The sequence below is a fragment of the Streptopelia decaocto genome, assembly GCF_964273445.1.
Source record: "Streptopelia decaocto genome assembly, chromosome: 1".
In the NCBI taxonomy this organism is placed as follows: Eukaryota; Metazoa; Chordata; class Aves; order Columbiformes; family Columbidae; genus Streptopelia; species Streptopelia decaocto.
The window spans coordinates 58,679,341-58,700,239 of NC_138663.1; the positions used below are offsets into that span (position 1 = coordinate 58,679,341).

At 40.5% G+C, this 20,899-nt stretch overlaps 1 protein-coding gene across 1 annotated transcript; it reads right to left on the minus strand.

Moving 5' to 3' along the window:
* Positions 1-2: 2 nt before the first annotated feature.
* On the minus strand, positions 3-20,660 carry PWP1 (PWP1 homolog, endonuclein). Its single transcript, XM_082050839.1, has 15 exons — positions 20,505-20,660; positions 20,360-20,418; positions 17,416-17,570; positions 16,466-16,551; positions 14,051-14,147; positions 12,212-12,322; positions 11,328-11,458; positions 9,943-10,016; positions 8,650-8,746; positions 7,717-7,778; positions 5,833-5,944; positions 4,745-4,835; positions 3,439-3,560; positions 2,868-2,973; positions 3-2,148 (listed from the first exon to the last, which is right to left on the minus strand). Exons 1-15 carry the CDS (start codon positions 20,568-20,570, stop codon positions 2,033-2,035), a joined length of 1,485 nt encoding a protein of 494 aa, XP_081906965.1. The 5' UTR covers positions 20,571-20,660; the 3' UTR covers positions 3-2,032.
* Between the last annotated feature and the right edge of the window lie 239 nt (positions 20,661-20,899).

A 20,899-nucleotide genomic window follows, 5' to 3' on the forward strand; every position in this document is an offset into this window, starting at 1 on the left:
TATTTACACATTCTGAAGAAAACGTTCCTATTTCTGATAAAGATGCTAAGAGAAATACCACCACTTTTTCATCATCTGCCTCCCAGGCTTTCCTGGCACACGGGATGGGTAGGAGCACCTCAGGTGAAGAACTGGTCTTTAAACCTTGTGGCTTTGCTGTGTGGCTCCTCTGGTTGAATTGTGAAAGACCAGTAAGCTGAGCTTTGTTCCCTTGTGAAAAAGGCTCCAGTTCTTGCCCTCAGTGGCCTAGGTGCAGCTGTACCTCTCCCTGTATGCTGTATTTCTTCGAGAGCTCCCTGGGCTCTTCAAACCCGAAAAAGCATAATGCTTGTCCTCTGAGATCAGCATTGCAGTAAAAAGCTCCAGAAAGACAGGTTGAGTGATTTTTGTTTAGTCAAGGGAAAGATGCATTGCTTGCAGTAATGCAATTTCTTCCTAAAACAAAAAGCAACTTCTAGAGCTACAGAGCCAATTAATACCAGAGGTTGAGATAACAGAAGTTACAGCCCTCAAAGAGCTTATCATGAAGCATTTATTATTTCAAATGAAAGCTTTGAAAAACTTGCAGCTTGAATAAAGGTGGTTCTGGCACTTTCACCTTCACAAAACCAGTTTTTCACTTGTTGTCCACACATTGTTCGCTATCGCTTGGCAGAGAAAGGATTGAACCAGGAATCCAAACACATCCAAAATATTCTTGGTTCCTGCAGAGCCATGCTAAGCACCAGTCCCCACACTAGAAACAGCCACTTCAAGGAATGGGAAGGAAACCTACATCCCTGCCTATTCCCCATCTGCAGTTTGTATGTGTAGTTTATCTGCTTTACCTCACCAGAATGGGCGACGAGGAGCTGGAGGAAGCAGCAGTAAGGTCTTGTCAACTACAGGCACTGACACTACACCCGCTTTGATACCAGTTCCTCTAATGCCCAAGGCATTTTTGCTGCAGCAGCAGCACTCTGACACCTTCCAGTGTGTGGACAGGGAAGCACTTCACAGGAGGAGAAGAGTATCATTTAACTTCCAGCCTGGGGTAAGGCACTTGGGTATTCATTTTAAATGCGAGGAGTCACGTTCCCTGACTGGCTTCCTAAGGCCATAAATGAAGCATTTTAAGTCAGGGGTGAGGCTGATACTCAGTATGTTCCTCCGTGCCTTCAGCTTTCAGGCAGAAATGCCTGGGAGTAGTTAAGCACGTGGATGGCATTCAGCAGTGACAGTGACCAGCTGAGATCTCTACCCTTGTTTGGTGTCCTGACAGCCTCTTATCCTCTTCTGAGTAGTAGCTCCTTATTTCAGTACAAATTCTCTTTATATATATATTACATTTGGAGCTAGAAGAAAAACCCAATACACAGGCAACACCAGTAAGTTTCAGGTGCTATGGAACCAGGGAAAAGAAATCCTTGATCTTGATGGGATACAGCTGGGATATTTCTGGTTTGATAGAGTGATCTGAGGTGTTACAAATAAATGTCAAGATTATACTCTGGGACTCCAACTTACTGTCCAGGAAATACTCTTTAAAAAATTACATAAAAGAGCTTTTAAAATCTGTACTAGAAATCTGTAAATCTAGCCTCAAACTAAGGATAAATTATCTATTTACACTTGTCATTTCATTCAGCTTTTATTTATTACACAACTGCTATCCAAAGTATTTTTCCTCATGCTCTTAGAAGGTATTTACCTTCTTTGCAGTATTTAACAAACTTTTGGTAGCAGCAAAATGCTTTTCTAGTGACTATGTCATTTTATATATAAATTTTACACATAGTAGCCCCTGTTTCAGGGATCATCATCTCAGGCAAAAGCAAGTGATTTGATCTTTCAAAGCCAGTAACAGAGGCAGGAACTTAGAACTGCTGAGTTTAACCACATCACCATGTTTCTTTGTCTGAGAAGCCGCCTGCAGATTGCAAGACAATCAAGTAATTTCTATGAACTCTCACCAAACAGAGGGATTTGTAGAATGCATGTGAGTTGAGTTGTAGTCCCATTAATTACTTGGATTTTTGTGACGTTTGACCCATCATGATTCCATGGCTGTCTCCAAATCGTTGCTGCTGCTGCTGGCCGTGGAGCTGCACGCTGCAGAGCTGGCACTAGCCAGCACGTGTCTCTCCCTGTTTCCAAAAACTTCATTCACTGCAACACAGAGAGGGGATTGCTTACACGTTACTGCTCCAGAGACAAGATCAGGACAGCAGGTATATCATGGGGAGCATCACAGAATGGAAATCCAAAGCTGGGGCAGCTTTAAAGCTTTCCCCCAAGCAGGGAGTTGAAGCTTATGTGTTGGAATAATCTCCCACATATGCTACTTAAATTGCAAGTCCTGTTATTTCTTCCCCAGAGCATCTCCAGAGGTTTCCCTGAGCATAATTCCTGTACCTAAGTACTGTGAAATGGATAAATTTTGGAGAGCAGAACATTAAGTTTAAATTATTTATTTATGGTTTTAGTCTCCCTGCTTTCCAACAAGTTCTTAAAAGCTTTCTGCAAAAAATCATGTAGCTACAACAACTGATTGAAACCAGTCCTCCCTTTTATTCCTACAAGTACTCAAGAATGTGATACTTGATTACATTAGGAATATTAAGAAAAAAAGTAAAATATAGGTATTATTATAAAAAAAAAAAGGTATTATAATTCAGCTGCAAGAAAATACATCATGTGGCAAGCATAGTTCTCCAAGTTAGAAAACCCCACCGTTTTTGAAGCTGAAAAGACAAACCCATATGCAGTCCTGGGGTATTTAAAAATATTAACCTCCAGTTTCTCTCAAAGCCACAATACACTAGCGAATATACAAATACACCTGGGAGGCAAGGAGAGAACAAGACTCAAAGAAATGAGAATGTCACCTGCAGAAATCTTGCTTATATCCCAAACGCGCAGCCCTTCTCGCTCTCCTCCAAAGGCAAAAACAAACGGGAAGTCAGGGCAGGAAGCTGCACAGAAGAGAACACCCTGCGACGGTGCGAAGAAGAAAGAGGAGGATTTTTTTTTTAAATAAGTATCCCAAAATGAATTTGTCACTTGAAAATACTTTCACCAAGCAAGTTTTAGCAAATTTAAGCTCTCCAAGTTTCCTGAAACTTATTTTGTAAAGACACAAAAGTCAACAGCTGCTAATTACAAACAGTAAATCACATCTTTTGTCTTGAACCTGGCAGGTGCCCATTGGCTGCATATAGTTCTACCCTAGAGCATTTTATCTGGTATTCAGGTCTGAGGCTTTGAAGCCAATTACATGTCAAATTGAATACTGCACTGCAATGAGAATGTTTTACGCAGGACACACCGATGTAACATATATTAGAAGAAAAAATAATCACATCATTGCAAAACAAGATTCAAATTAGACATAAAAGATTAAGCAGACATAGTTCATAAATAAACCTTATTGGAATCAAGAAATGGATATTACTCTACCATTTTCATATCCCTGGAATGGATTAAACTTGGTCTGTCTCCCAGAATATCCCAAATTTTCACGTATTTGTCAGCAGATGATGTCACAAGGCACCCTTTGATCTGACTGCTTAGTTGTAGCCCTGAAAGATGAAGAGTGCAGCAGTGTGAGAGCACCAGGTGACCACTGTTTCACAGAGACAAGGACACATTTTGAAGCAAAGCCATGAGAACGACCCAAATATTTTCCTCACACTAAACTCTGTTCCAGCACAAAAGAGCAAAAAGTTAATGAAAGTTTCATGCTGCCACTACTCCCTCTAGTGAGGGCAAGCTGACTTCACATATTCTTTCTCTCAATCCAACAGTAACAGTGCAGAGATGTCATTGTTCTGCTTCTTACTTCACATAATGTGGCTTCTCCAGGTAGTTTGCTTCAACCATTTGCCAAAAACCATCTCTTTGGCTATCCAAGATGATGGGACATATTCATACAATCTCATTTTAGACAGCTAATCAGATGCTCCAAGTTGGTTTTTAGAAGCTCCTACACTGATCAAGTAATTAAAGTAGCCCAAAGGAGGCAGTGTGGAAACATTCCCGTGTGCCATACCTAAACCATCTCCTGAGTGAATGGCAGTATAAAATAATTACAGATAGAGGAGGTAAACATTATAGTTCATAATCCCCCATTCAAAAAATGCAGGGAGTGTGTCACAAATGGAGAGATCTGTTTTGACATGCTTGCTTGTGATATTCACCGAGAAAAGTTCCCTGTTGTTCAAACAGAATCAGAGAATGGTTTGGGTTAGAAGGGACCTTAGAGATCATGTAGTTTCAACCCCCTGCCATGAGCAGGGACACCTTCCACTACACCAGGTCGCTCAAAGTCCCGTCCAGCCTGGCACTGAACACTTCCAGGGATGGGGCATCTACCACCTCTCTGGGCAACCTGGGCCAGTGTCTCACCACAGTAAATAATTTCTTCCTTATGTCTAATCTAAACCTACCCTCTTTGAGTAAAAAGTCCCTCTCCAGGTTTCTCGTAGGTCTCCTTTAAGTACAGGAAGGCTGTTACAAGGTCACCCCAGAGCCTTCTCTGCTTGAGGCTGTACATCTGCTCAGCCTGTACATCATAGGAGAGCAAATACTTTCCTTACAATGGCTTCTCAGCAGAGGTTTGTTTCATGCAACAGCTGCCCATGATTAGTATGCACAACTCTCCTTTGTTAAGCAAGGAATCACTACCACCTCAGTCACATCAGTTAAAGACATCTTCCAGATGTGCCTCACCACTGGAGACAAATGCAACACACACAGAACTTACCTGATACCTCTTCATCGTGAGCTTTCAGAGTAAACAGTGGCTTATCAGAACGAGCATCCAGGCAGTACACAAAGCCATCCTCTGTGCTTGCCTAAGGAAACCACAACATTTTAGAAACAAACAGCAGTAGTAATTCATCTGAAAAAAAAGCTCATAGGAAATAATACCCACCCTCTAGTAAATCCCTGTGGTTTGAGACAGACTGACACTAGTTCTCGGTAGGGCATGTTGCACAGTGTACAGTTCTGCATCCCCAAAGTCAGACTCCATCCAGATGGTGCCTGAGTTATTCTACGTACCTAAACTATGCTGCGCTGACTTACACGGAAGTCTTAATCCTATACAAATTTCTTAAACCGTTTTGAAGATGGCTACAGCCCTAAGCCAGACCATAAAATACAGACCATTTAATCTATTAACTGTTGGTTGAAACTTTTTGGAGCCATGTAGTGGCTGCATAATAGCCATGTGCAAAGCTAAGTGTGATTATACAGAGAAAGATTGACATCATAAACCAAACAGAACTAAGCAACTGCTTTTGTTGGCTGTATACAAAAAGCAACAGAGAACTAGACAGCCACCAACATAATAAAAAAGATTTGATTCTCTTCAGAAGTTTTATTATACGAATCTTGACAAAAACAAGTTATTCTTACTCTATACCAGATAGGAGAATGGTGCCCTCTAGCGCTCATTTGAAACACTTAAATAGTATTCAAGATTTTAGTTCTAATTAGCTACCTCTCAGCTGCAACTGCTGCACTACATGAGCAACTATGCAAAGGAAAATAAATCCCAGCCACTGAACACTGTAACAACATGGCAAAGATGCCACTTCTGCAGTGAAAAAGCATCAGCTTTTCTACTGTCACAACAAAGATACCAAATAAGTAGCTGGTCTCAATATACTTGTTAAAAAATAACCTAAAAACATCCTCCCGCATGCTGCATTTTTAAAATAAGTAATACCAACAGTTCAACTGTCCATCAGCTCCACCATATGATTCAGAAACATCGTGAACACAAAAATACAGGTTAAATGAACTGGCAACAATCAACAGATCAAGAACAGAAGAGCATGTACTCACTAAGAAATTACAAGGTGAAAAATGGTTCCAAGTTACTCTTTCAACCTGACCACTAAACCGCCACACTCGATGGTTCTCTTGTGGGTTTCTGCAGTCATACAGCACAGCTGATCTATGGGAAAAAGGGATAGGAGATTTAAATGAAAACAAAACAAAAAAAAAAAAAACCCAGAGCAGAACACTTTATGAAGTCTCTTTTACCACTGGCATCTATAGAAGGTGCGTATAAACTACAATTCAAAAATTAAGAGAGACATCTTCACTATTTGTCTTCCAGCTCAATAAGAGATGAAAATTTCTCAGAGAAGCACAAGCTTTTTGCATGTGCTTCAAAGTTTCATCTTGGTTACAAACAGATATTCTATTGAAACTAAGCCAAGAGGGCTTGAATTTAATCAACACATAAAACACTTATATAGGAGAACATGATTATGCAAATACACCACTTAACCAGGAAGAGACTTCAGTAAAGTCAAGTAATGACTGTTCAAAAAAAACAACACACCAATTAGGAAATCAATTTGTGATACATATACAAACATTTTCAAATATGCTTTAAAAAAAAAAAAAAACACCTTTAAAAGTGGTTAGGAAAATGCTACTCCAAAAAAGGAAAAGGAGCAGATGGGAGCTAGTGGGTCCTTTGGGATTCTTCACAGGCATGTGCTCAGCACAGTGGCAGCAGAATCTGTCCCAACTCAAAAATCTCCTGGATACAAATGCAAGATGTCACTCTCGTGACATCTCACTGCAATCAACAGCCACAGTGTAACCCGCTCCCACTCTGTCCCACAATTAAAGCCAAAGAACTGTGATCTAGACTTCTCAGCCCTTGCACTAGGCATTTTACAGCAGCAGTTTCAGTACACATGCAATTTTTAATTGTCTGACTTTCAGGTCATGAAGGCATCTGCCAATATTCATTGAACAGTCCTGTGAGGCTTTACAGGAAAAATCCACAAAGGCAGTCCACTAGTGTATATATGTCCATGGGACCAAACGGCTTGCTAAAAAGGGACCAAGAAGCTGTCTCAGTGTTGAGACTTTTTTCTTATTTTCCCATAAGGAAGTCAAGGGGGATGGAAGTGGACAGAAGTAGGTTCCAAACAACAACAAAAGTTTTATCTCTGATACTTTAACTTAAGCAGATGTAGCAAGACCATAATAGAAAATCAAAGAACATAAAGGCTTGGCTAAAGACTGACAAGTCTTTAAATATTTTAACATAACGTCTTAAAAGCAGAATTTAAAAACAAAACAATATAAATAAACATCATAGTTATAGAAGAAAATTAAAAAGTTACTCCTATGAGATAGGAGAACAGAGGGGAAGTTTTTTGGCTGGCAGGGCTTATAAAAACTAGCAGTTACAGAGCCAGTCCACGTGTGCAGACACAAACCATTTCACAGCATCTCCAGGCCGCAATCACAGGACATCTCCTGTTAAACTTAGGCTACGGCATGCCCATCAATAGGAGCTATCGGGAGCAGACTGGGATTTTAAAGTCCCTCATGCTCCCACCCTGGTCTTACAGTTCGGCAAAACCAGGACAAGTTTTCAAAGGAATGAGCAGCGACACATTCCCAATGCAGAAAATGCCATAAGACCAAATTAAGAAATAAATCCAGTTTGGAACAGACACCTGGCACAGAAAATATCAGTCCAGATGGTTAAAGGATTTGGCTGGTCCTGAGAAAAAAACGACGTTTTGGCCACATACAAACCTGGCTACCTTGGTGGAAAAAAAAAAAATAACAGCATTACTCTAATTTGGTGCAGTTACAAGCAAATGAAAAAGAAAACGTGAGGCAACTTAATGGGCTTAATTCAATACTAATACCCTCTCCCTACGTGTAACATCTGAAAATATTACCCTGACATACTTATCGTAAGATCCAGAAATAAGGGTCTGAGTTTCAAATGGATGAAATTGCAAGGTCTGGACCTAGACAATGGAAGATTTTATTTTAAAAAACAAGCATTGAGATATAACACGGACATACAGGAGCTTTCTTTGAACAAAGAGAGCACACACACCCCTCCCCAAACCCAGCTCACTTCCCCCCAAAAAACCTCTCTATTAAGCTTGTTAAGATTCAGATTTCTCATAAAACAATCCACGAGATGCCCTTTTTTTTTATTTCAAACACTCCCACCCAGTGGAAACAAGATATTTTCCAATATAATTTAACCGAACAGAACCATGTGCCCCCTTTCTGCCCTGGAAAATTTAAAAAAAGCTGGAGGAGGTAAATGAGTAGCTGCTTCAAGTTTGGGGGAAAATGCAGATGTTAGCAAAAAATGAAAATCAGGAGTTTGCCAAGGGCAGTGACTTTGCTAACAGCAAAATAAGGTTATAGCTATTAATAACTAACTTTCATACTATGAGATTAATTCATTTCTGAAGTACCCATCACTATGGTATGTTAGTATAATTTATTTTAAACCTTTCTTACCTAGAACAACCTGTAACCAACACAAATTGCTTCCTTAACAAAGAATTACAGCTTGCCCTGTGCTCAGAGATCTACTTTTTGTAGCTTATACCAGCAGTATTAGACTCCCAGCTACCAGGGCTTTCACACAAAAGGCATTTTGAAAACTGCTGTAAATGTTCGCAAACTTTCTAAATCACAAGTTAAATAATATTCTTCAAATACAGTGTTGTTCGCAAAAGCAACTCATTCAGAAATTTAAACAATTCTGCACAGTTGTTAGAAAACAGCAGAATTGTTGTTCTAAGGGTTCACTACCAAGCAGCTAATGAAAAACTGCATTTATTTTACAGTGTAAGAAACGTAGCAATGATTACATACCTTGTCTGTATGCAGCATCAGGCTGGCTGCTGGCTTACCCACAGACATATCCCACAAAACCACAGTATTGTCAGCAGACCCACTTGCTAAAACATTCCTGATAACAGATGAAAAATTAAGGTTTAAAAATCTTTATACAGATACAAACAAATAATGGTAAAAAAATCAAAAATACATACAGAGCCTGATATGGAGATTGATTACACCATTATCTATAGTGCCTTCCAGACGCTTAACTATTGCAGCCGTAATTTTCGTGACTTCTCTCTATATTATCAGCAGACAACCATTTCTAGGTACGTGAAAGCACTTTTGTAACACTGATAAAATGATCACTACCACACTCTATGAACATGTGTAATTTAAGAATAGACAATGCGTTGTAAATAAGAGTGCAATTTATGTACATGCACTTCATGTCTGTTGGGGTGTTTCCTTCTTGGGTGTCTAGATAACAAAGCATTGGAAGTGAAGGCTTACACCTGCTCATCAGGAGTATGTGGAGTTGACTACGTGTATCTTCAAACACACTTATGACAGCAGGAAAAAGGAAAAAAAATCTGCCTGTATCTGACTGGAAGTTTCAAGGCCCATGCTGAGGATCCTCTGATAGCTGAACTGTTCAAAACCACCTAAGCAATAAAAAAGCAGCAGAATCTTTATTTCACTCAGCACATTGTCCTTGACCTCTCCCCCAAGATGGACCAGCTTTGTGTTGCTTCAATAGCAGCACTTCATTGTGACTTTGCTCAGGCAACAGGGAATTCTCTCTGCCTGGGATAACCCAAAGGTCAGAGGCATTTCTGTAACTGTGCTATTAGGGCTTTTAAACTCCTTTTTCTGTTCACAGCTCTGGGGCAGAAGCCAGAGGGGAAAAAAAAAAAGCAAGGACTTCCTTCTACAAAACTACTTCTACCTGTTGAAATGGTGGTTTAGGTCACTGGCAGATTGGCACAGATCAAGGTAGCCCTTCTGCTTCTCCAGTTGGTACATCTGACTTAACTGTAGCTGATATATCAAATGGCTCAGACCCACCTTAGCCCTGCCATTGCCTGAACAATCTGCAAATAAAAAGTGATCTGCAGCAATATATAGGGTTTTAAAAAAATAAATCAAGACTTCTAGTTTAAAAAAAAAAGCAGGAATGTGTGTATTTTTTAAGAATTTATTCATTTTGGCACTACTTTCAAGTTCAATATTACCTTACACAAGATTTTGGATTTGTGGAAAAACGTATGGCTATTTAACCGCAAAAATTTGTAACCATCCATTGTTATTCAAGTATTCTCTTACCTGCTTTGTTTATTCCAGGAAAGATCAAGCACAGCATCAGTATGTCCTTTCGCTGTCCCTTCTGAAGATAAATTCTGTGTACACAAACACAACACACTTTAGAAAATTACAGCTTCAATGGAAATCAAGCATTACAACACATTAACGTGAACTCCTTAATGCCTTCACAAACAACTTCATCTTCTAAATGATTCTCACTTGCTGCAACAAGGCTTTTGATAGAACTGCCTCTGCCGTACCTGCACCTCAACTCCTACCTCAGATCTCCGATTGCTCCATTCACAGCTGGTGGGTTTAGGAACTGGTTATTCCCTTCAGGCTAGTAGAAGAAATTTCATTGTCTCCAGCTGATGTGTTTCTAAACACTCCTGGCAGTTCCCTTTCCCTCCTCCCAATTAACTGAGCTCTAGGTCCTTGTAACTGCCAGCTCCTACAAATTCTAATTTACAATGGTTAAGATTCAAAGTTTACTGGGACAGCAATTGGAAGCCACCCCATTCCTCTTCTGTTCTTAATTCCAGGCTCTAATTATCCATACAGAGAAAAATTAGCATTTCAATTACCATTTATGAATGGTATGTTCAACAGCAATTCTGATAACTCAGTGATTTTCAGAAGCAAGTTTCACATAAGAAATTCCACTTCCAAGGATATTTTTTTCTACTGTTTTTAAAACTAGAAGGTTTGAGAGCTCAAGAAGTTAAACCCCTTTCACAATTACACTGAGCAGTTCTTCAGCTAACGCTACAGCGCTCCTTCGTTTGGGAAACCAAGATTAGCTATATACCCAGTGTTCGCCTTTCCTGTTCAGTCTTTAAGCACTTCCCAAGGCATCTACTATAAGCAAAATCTAGAAGTTTCAAGTTTTCTTCCACATACTAAAGAATTTGGAGAAATCACAGCAACACATTTAGGTATACAGAGAGGGTTAAATTCATCTCATGCAACCAAGCACCCAGTCTAAACCTCAGTCTACGGCAGTATAAGGTTTTCTCCCCAGTCCACTAAAAGAAACTCTGCCATTTTCTGGGTGTGTTTCATGCCTTCACCTTAAACAATCTCAATCAAAGGTTAAAATATGCTTAAGTTTTAGATAGATAAAGCTAACAGAGGTGAATGCTGAGTAAATGTATGTTACCCTGTTTGCCCTTTATCGCTCGACACCTTTTCAGCTCTGAGTCATATGAAAATACCAATTTTAACCCATCGCAGACAACCAAGACATTATCTTCTGCAACCCGTCTAAACACCATCTTTCAACATGCCAGACAGAATTAAACCAAATTATCCATGTCTTTTTCATTGTAGGAAAAAAAGCAATAACGACATTATCCTTCCTCTAAGTTTCCTCCATCCAGCCAGCCAAAGCATTTTGCAATACTTACTTTCTTTCCTTTCTTTTTCTTCTTCTGCTCTTTCTTGTTTCCAAGCGAAAAGACTGGTTCTAAGGACTCTACTATATCAAGGTCCCAAATGTCAATAACCGGGGTCATGTTACCCACTGCAACATAATTTCCTACAAGCAGAAACCCAAATGCAACCATGTTTAGAGTTACAAAACAGTGTATTTGGCAATCCAGCTGTTGTTTATTACTTTGATTAAGTAAAACTTATGTGCCAGAATCTTCTACTTGAACATCTTTGATGACTATAACTGACAAGGAGCAATTTAAGAATATCAACTGACAGCAGATGTTGCCAGAATAAAACATTACTTGCTCTCCAAAACACTTCCCCTTCAGTGCAAGTAACTGTTCAAAGAAGCTGTATGATGTTCAGAATGTTTTGTTTGTTTTTTGGTTTTTTTAAGGGGAAAATACACCCAAACCCCATATGCTCAGTGCTATGGAAAAAACATAATCTGTAAAACACAGGAAAAAGGTTACTAAATATATAAATATATAAAAATTTTGTTGTGTTTTACAGTTAATTGACTGCATTTGCCTTAATTAGTTTGAACAAAAGCAACCTCTCAATTGCAAATGGAAAATAAAGTAGATTAAAGAAGAGCTTGCTCTGGTCTGTTAATTGACAATAACTTAATTATTTGTAACAAAACCAGTGTTTTAGTCAAATCATTTGTTATGGCAGAATCACTAAGATGACTTTATCACCAAACAAAATAAAAAATTCAGTTTTTCCATCTTAATATCTCGGTTTTATTGCTGTTCATACCACCAGAGGAAATTATTTAGTGACAACATTACATTTATATACTTTTCAAGTAAAATTATTTAACTGGATATTTACAGTATCCTTTATAATTTACCTAGTGATTCATCAGGACTAGGATCAAAATTCAACCACTCCAGACTCAGAGGATAAGCAGGCAAGATAATATCATGATGTACATAAAAGGAGTTCTCTTCATGATTATAAACTGAAAAAGAAGTCAAGATACACAAGACATCAGTAAAGACGAAAAGCAAGCAACTATGAACAGTTCATTTCTGCAAAAGGCAGATGTGGCAAACACTAAATTGCCAAGGAAATCTAGAATGCAAATTTGTAATATGTTCAGAGTTTTAGTGCAGGGGCCAGAGCCACCAAGTTCCACCTCACAGAATTACGTAAAACAAACAAACAAACATGCTCCTGTGTACTTCAGATAAAGTGACAAGTTCAGCAAAGCTTAGACACTTTATTCCTAGCATACTATGCTACTTTGTAAGATCACTTCAAAATAGGGGCTCCATATCCACAATCACTTACTGCATCAGGATACATTAATGAAGATTTAGACATTCATTTTACAGAATCAGCAATTAAAAAAAAATAATAATTCCGGATGCAATAAAAGAGGAAATGAAGGTAAAAGCAGTTTTCAAATTAGAAGAAGCTGCTGAAGAAGCCAGATGAAGTTACCTTTAGCAGGTTGCAATTGAGATACAAGAAGAGTTTTGGTAAAGCAACCATATACTAAACACAGCATTCCCTTTAGCCAGCTATTTTTCTCCTTATAATAAAACGCATTAATTATTTTAATAAAATGGTATCATCATGCACACAAAATCACTGTGCTGTTTTTAAGTGCATGTGACAGATGTTCAGATACTAAATAAAGTCTTCCGTTAACTAAGGAGCCTTCATAATTAATTAAGACAGGGCTACCCAATGTTATAAACTGCAGAAGCCTGTGCTATTGTTTTATAAGTTTATACAAAGAAAATAATACAGTTAATAAAATCTGCAAACAACTCCAGATACAGAAAATGCCAGATGCTGGTATCTCAGGAGATGCCTCCAAACACTTTGGTCTTGCTGTTTTCTTAAAACAGACCACTGTGCATGCAGAAACATGTACCAGGGCAGAAGTAGCCAGAAACATTCCCCCACAGAACAACTATAGGAAAAGATGCTGACTTCAGCACTCATTAGTACTCCTTGCTGCGACAGAAAAATCTTTTACACAGTAAAGCTAAACCCATCTCTAGAAAAAAAGGGTATTCAGACCTTATTAAGGATCATCTCTTTTAAAACTAAGATGATAAAGGTGCTGATTATTCTACTCCAGAGGCGTGAAACTCATTTTCACCGGGGGCCACATTTATACAGTCTTAAAATTACATTCAGCCCTTTGAAGGCAACTGCGAGGCTGAATGTGGCCCCCGGTGAAAATGAGTTTGACACCCCCAGTCTACTCCTAGCAGTGGAAAAGCACATTTAAAGAAGCAAGAAGAAAACTAATTAAAAAAAAAAAAAAAAAAAAAAAAACCCAAACAAAAAAACCAAAACAAAAACACTAGAGGAAGCTTGCATGATATAGAAAGTAAGACTGTTGGGAAGAAAGATCATATGTTCAGAGAATAAAAACACCATAGTATTTTCTGAGTGTCATTAGGAATGAAATAAGGAAAGGAAATGCTGTACAGCCTGACAAAGGCATACTATCCCCTAAATAACAGTAACTCCACATTAAATCCTCCAGTTCGGCAAGGTGGCTAAAGCACCATGACATAAGAAAGAGGGCAAAACACACAGGGCAGATGGGGAGAGGAAAAACAAATTCAAAAAAACACCTCCCTGCCTTCTACACAGCCATATGGAAGAGGATAGGCAAGACATATTCCATAAGTTCACTGTAAGGAACAAAACCTATGTTACTTACCATGAACCTCCAAACTACAGAAGTCTTTATCAACTCTGCCACAAAGGACAAGATTGTCACTGGGCTTAATCAAAAAGTCTTCCTGTTCATATTGTTCCTGAACAGCAAAAAGCACAACAGATGTTAAGCAAAGCACAAAAACACACAAAGCTACACACGTTTACAAGGCTGAATCAGTAATAACTTCTAACCAGAACTGAAAACATTCAATACCCAACACCCTGCTGCCCACTCACCTAAAACCATTTCATGTTGGTAAACAGAGAAAGACACGAACCTGACTCGATCATGGGGAGACTGAATAGTTATTACATGACTGTAGGACTGCTTATGTGGACCCAGGTGAACTCAGCAATATATTTTATTGCAGAATATGAAACCATCTTTTGAGGCTACCATGATGTGGCTCATTGCTGAAAAGAGAATCTCCATCAGGAGCCCACATCCATAGCTTATTTCCCTTGTGCTCTCATGCATTGAGCATTTATGGAGTGTAACAACTTCCTACACAATAAGCATCTTGTAACTGCTCCTCACAACCAGGAAGCGGTTCCAAGAGTATTAAACAATTGTCTACTTTCTGGAAAATATTTCCAAAAAAGTACTGCCTACAGCTATACTGGGTATTCAGCTGTACCAGAACAAATGTAACCTCTCATCTAATTTTCATTGTTACTGAGGAATGGAAGGCATTCAGGGAATTTTTATTAGTGGAAAACTAAGAACTGTACATAAAAGTCAACAGTCTTACATAAACACAGTACCATCCTTCAAATATACAACACATACAAGACTTCTTGGACTTTTTGCTGCAAGATTATAATTTCTTTTTTATTCACTTCAAGCATCTTTTCAATATTTCAAGTACTGCCATGCTTTGAATGAAATCAACTTAATGCTGCACACCACTTAGTCTTCAAGAGTACTAGTAGTAAATAACAAAAGACAACATAAAAGGGATGTTGAAGAACTAAAAAGTATTCTCCTTCAGAATCTGAGGAAAGGAGTTGAGTGCAGGAAGAAAGGCCTGAGAAAAAGGTGTTCATTGTTTCTGTGACTGGAAGAAAGTTAGCTTTTCTGTCACTGAGTAAATGCAGCTCATATTCTCCCTGAATCCCTGTGCAAATACCTCTTTGACTACAAAAATAACCTCTAAAGGGTTTTGCTCCTCTACTGGTACACAGGATCAAGAAAAATCATCAACCAGTCAGTGGAGCACAGAAAAAACATGCAGTACTCCAAACTGCACACAGCAGAAGAGCTTGTTTTAAAAACAAGATGCATGCCTTCCTCGTTGAGCTTTGTTACAGTATGTCAAGTTGCCATAACTCTTTGTCTGAGACCACATGTTTGACAAAGTCCCCTGACACACAAACTAGACATGGTAGAAGCCTACAGCTACTCTTCTGTTTCAATCTTACTAATTCTGTAAAGAATCTCAAATAGCACAGAAAGGACAGCACCGAGAAAAATCTCAGAATCTTTATGATTAGAAGAGGTCTCAAAAATTCACCTACTCCATTCATCCTGCTCCAGATGATCATAGTCTCTTCCAGCTGCTCTCTAGATTGCATTGTCTCTTCTCATCCAACCTCACCTTGTAACTGATTTCTGTGATCTCTTCATGTAAATTGAGTCACTGACAAGCTGCAATCTATCCTTCTGAACTAAACTGCGGGATAGAATCTGGAATCTCCCCATAACTTTTCTGAAGAGGTATCCAATATTCTAGCTAAGGCCATAACAACATTAAGTAGAGTAGAACGATTACCTCGTGTCTTGCATGCTGCATCCCTGTTCACCAGAAAAAGACAAACAGGCTGCATAACAGGACAGCCCTGTTGACACAGCTTGTGTTAGGCTGCAGCCAGAGACTTCTTCACCCCCTGCAGAGCTCCTACAAAGACGTTCCCCATCTCATACTTGGTGGAAACTAATACAGGCAGAGACAGTCAACTACACAGTATGTTGTACATATAGGCTTAGTAAACAGGGACGTATTTCTTCACGCCACATCCCTAATTTGACGTGTAGCCTGAGTCCACCTCAGATTGGTTTCTTCCACAAACTAGTAGAAGGTGTAAGAGTCTGGCAGTTTGGGAAGTTTTCTAATTTGGGTCATTATTAGCCTCAGATACTGATATTTGTTATTTCGTCAAGCTTTTTCTGGGTCCCAGTAGATAAGTGACGAACCACCTCCACATACAGAAGCATGCAGCTTAAATAATGAGCCAGTTAACCTTAACATCAGACTTAAATGTAAAAAGCATAGGTAGAAGGGACTGCACTGATAAAAAATCTGGCGCACCTTTGGAAAAGGACTGCAAGCACTTACAGACCCTAAGGCAGTGTGGAAAATTTAACTATTTTTAAGTTTATGCTGTTTAAGATATTTAACATTTTTATAGTACTTACAGTGGTTTTTAGAGTGATGTAAGGATCGTGCTCATTACTTCCATATACCGACAGAGTAGCCAAAGAGTCTCCAAGTTTTAGATCACCTAGATGGGAATTTCAGAACATTTTTTATACATGTCAATGGCAGGTGAAGTTAGAAACTCCTGTACCAATACCTGTATTACCCATACTGCGAAGTATCAGGAGTGGGCTAAATGAACCTTCAAGTTTCAAATGTAAAAACCTCAGTAAGTGACATCACTTAGTGCTTTCAGGGACTTCTGCTGCTCTGCCCCAGCACTACAGCAGGGGGAGTGACAGCATTTCCAACACTGCTTGTGGTTCCAGTGTCAGTGGGACGCTAAATTGTTTCACTCACTAAACAACTTCCAAAACAGTGACAAGCAAATAATTACAAATGTGAATTTCCAATATTTGAAACATAACAGTGTGTAGTTTTAGGATACTAATGTCTTAAGTGAAAAGGTTCTTCACTTACACAGAATCAGGGAATCACAGAATGTTAGGGATTGGAAGGGACCTCAAAATATCATGTAGTCCAACCCCCCTGCTGGAGCAGGAACACCTAGATGAGGCTACACAGGAATGTGTCCAGGCAGGTTTTGAATGTCTCCAGAGTAGGAGACTCCACAACCCCCCTGGGCAGCTTGTTCCAGTGTTCTGTTACCCTCACTGAGAAGAAGTTTCTTCTCATATTTAAGAAGAATCTCTTGTGTTCCAGTTTGCACCCATTATCCCTTGTCTTACCATTGGTTGTCACCGAGAAGAGTCTGGCTCCATCCTCGTGACAGTCACCCTTTATACATTTACAAACATTAATTAGGTCACCCCTCAGTCTCCTCTTCTCCAACCTAAAGAGACTCAGTTCCCTCAGCCTTTCCTCATAAGGAAGATGCTCCACTCCTTTAACCATCACACTGCATATCTGACACCTAAATTTTTCTTACCTGCATATTCATCTTCATCATAATTTTCCAAATCATATTCACCCAGTTCATCATCAGATGGGTGTTCATTTTTATGAGAAGACTCAGCTGTGCCAGGATTGGCTACGTTCATACCATCTGCTGTCTGGCTTTCATCATCACCATCAGCGCCATCCCTGTTTAAAGACACATGACCCCAAGGAACTGTGACAGATGTTCAGAATGCTTCCACGTACTTGCTAAGGGGACTGATACCAAGATTTTGGCACACAATCCTGGCTCCTCACATGGGTTTCAAGTCTCTATGCCAGTAATTTGGAAATCCATTTATTCCTTTCCTATCTCTTCCCAAAACAGAAGGCACCATTATTCTTGGGCTTCCAGAAAAAGATTTTCCTTTAAAGTTTTCAAGACAAAACATGGCACAAATTTTGCTTGACAGAGCTAAACTGTGTGTCTAAATCCCTTTCTCTTACCCTCTTTTTGTAGATACAATGTTCTCAGCCTTGCCTCTGTGCATTCACAGGTGTCCAGTTCATTCCTTATCTTTTTTTTTCCCCACCCACAGGTCCTGTCATGTGTGATGACTCTTGCATTTCTTCCAGGTTTTTAAGATCCTATTTCCTCACACTTCCCATACTTACATTAGAAGAAAAAGCAACATAAAATTCATTAGGTGGGAACATATTGTGGATACTTCTTATGGGGTAAACTGTGCGACATCTAGAAAACTCAGAATTTTCACGGCAACAATTCTCTATGCAAGGAATTCAGTAGAAGGAATTGTACTTTCAACATCAGCTGAGGATCTAAGAGACATCTCAGATGTCTCAATGGAGTGTGCTCCACAGGAAGTCATCCCTGCTGAATTCACTGTATTTCTGTCCTTCTGCATGCCAAATTCCTAGGCAACAGTGAGCCAAGACAGTTTTCATAGGTATGTTCGAAAATAAATACCAAAAATGTATTTTTATAGTCTGTTCACTAAAATAAACACTTCACATTACCAGTTTCTCCTAGAGTAAAAACTGGTAACAAGATAATTAGAGATTCTAAATCTGAGTCTGATTTGTGATCTTTGCACAGGAAAAAAAAAAATTGGCTGATGTAACATCTGGTACTTTGTATAATTTGTTATAAAGAGATCATAAACCCTTTGGTTGTTACAGATGGTCTTTAAATTTCCATGCTGAAGTTTAACAGAATGCATAATTACTAACAAACAGCACCTCAAATCTTTCCATGTTTTTGAAACTGCAAGAGAAAGGAATCCACTAAAAACCACAAAAATTTACACGCATAAAGGAGAAACGAGTAACACCACAGATAACAGAAACATTAAACATAATTGGTTAAGAAATTAAGATGAAGTAAGAATCTTCCAAATGTTTAAGATGATTTTGGAACCATCACAAAAACAAAATCAGAACAAAACACATCTGGGACAAAACACTCTTCAGCAATAAAGTCACAGATCCATCTAGCAGAAAGCAGGTGGATTATATATATATATAAAATTTAAAATATGAAAACTTTTACTGCTACCTGATGCATCTGTTCCGTCATACATACTGTGGTATAACCACAAACCCTACATGGCTGAAATAGAATTAGAAGCCTAAATTGATGAACAGATCTAAGTGAAAAAGGTTAAAAAATGGACTAGGACCTCAATACCTCATATTTTTCTAGACAAGATAGAGCCATTTATTTATTGTCTTCCATAGGTCATATTTCCTAAATTCGCCACTTCCATTATGCTTTTCATCAGTTTATTCACCTTTTTTTAAAAGCAGAGTGACAAAACACAATTACACAACTAAGGACTTTTAGTGCTGAGTGGACAGGCATGACATCTCCTGTTTCATACATGAACCATAAATACACCCCTAAGTAATGTTTTACCTTTTTTGCCAAAGCATAAATACCAAGTCGTTCTGAGCTCCACTGCGGCCTCCAGACTCACTTAGATTGTAACTTTTGCACATTGTCAGTTTGGCACTTTCACATAAGTTTGCCACATCTCCAAAGCACCGAACTTCCCAGCACCCATGGTTACAAACCCCATGTATTATTTCCTCAGTCTAAGTGGGAATGGCAGCTCCAGCGAGGACTGGGCCCTGAGCAACTCTCTGCAGACTTCAACTGAAACACTCCGCTAGTCTGACAGCACGTTTGATGACTGAAGAACCGCCTGGTAACACAACCCATGTTAGCATATTCACAGAATCATAGAATCATTTGGGTTGGAAGAGACCCTCAAGATTGAGTCCAACCATACCCTAACTCTAGCACTAAAACATGTCACTAAGAACCTCATCTATACGCCTTTTCAACATCTCCAGGGATGGTGATTCTACCACTTCCCTGGGCAGCCTGTTCCAATGCCCAACAACACTTTCCATTAAGAATTTTTTCCTAATATCCAATCTAAACCTCCCCTGGCACAACTTTACGCCATTGCCTCTTGTGCTATCACTTGCTACTTGGGAGAAGAGACCAACACCCTCCATGCTACAACCTCCTTTCAGGTAGTTGCAGACAGTGATAAGGTCTCCCCTCAGCCTCCTTTTCTCCAGCCTAAACAGCCCCAGTTCCCTCAGCTGCTCCTCATCAGACTTGTGCTCCAGACCCCCCACCAGCTTCATTTCCATGACACAGGCAGGACACTCATGTGCTCCATCCCATGTTTCTCCTTTCAGCCTCCGGACAAATGACGCTCCTGGGACGTCAGGCTCACTTGTCACAGTCCCTCCAGACACCAGTGCTGGCGGTGCCGATCCCCTCTGCCGCCGGCTGCCCCCGGGCCTGCGGGACGGGCTGGTGCCCGAGCTCTGCCCCAGCCCGGGGACACCCCCTCCCCTCCGCACACAGCTCTGTCAGCGGCGGGGCCCGGGGGGCTCCAAGCCCGTCTCCAGCAGAGCCTGGGAGACACGTCGCGCCCCACTCCGCTCCCCCGGCTCACCCCAGCCTGTCTCGGGCCTCCTCGATGAGCCGGTTCAGCTCCTCCTCGCCGAGCTGCACCTGCGGGGCGGACACGGAGCGGAGTGTGTGAGGGCAGCGGGGGGCGGCGGGCGCGGGTCCCTCAGCCCGGCCCCCCCCGCACCCACCTTGTCCGGCGTTTCCTTGGCAACGCCGCAGCGCACCCACGCGGCGCATGTCACGGGGCAGCTCATGGCGACGGCGGCGGCACACGAGCGGCCCGGCGCTGCCCCACCACCACGGCACGTGCGAGTGGCTCCGGCGCGCCCCAAGTGGCGTCACTTGACGAGGGTTCCGCCTGTCAGCGGCGGAGAGAAACGGAAGGGGCGGAGAGACAGTTGTGTGATGTCATCTCCGAGCGCCGGGAGAGCACGGATAGAGGAGGGACAGAGGGAGGGACGAATGTGGCTGCAGGGGCAAGAGGCGGATGCCCTCAGCGGGGCGGGGCCTAAGGGGGGCGGAGCCCGTGAGGGCGTGGCCTGCGCGGCCGTAAAGGAGAGACCGTTACCCCCTCAGGGCGTCG

What these genes read in the sequence shown, in the direction of transcription:
- PWP1 (XM_082050839.1), bottom strand. Translation starts at nt 20,570, where the DNA reads ATGAGCTGCCCCGTGACATGCGCCGCGTGGGTGCGCTGCGGCGTTGCC. An exon ending in ACATCACTCTAAAAACCACT is followed by an intron (nt 14,148 to 16,465) that starts GTAAGTACTATA and finishes TTTGCTGTTCAG; the next exon opens with GAACAATATGAACAGGAAGA. An exon ending in TAGTCCTGATGAATCACTAG is followed by an intron (nt 11,459 to 12,211) that starts GTAAATTATAAA and finishes TTCTGCTTGTAG; the next exon opens with GAAATTATGTTGCAGTGGGT.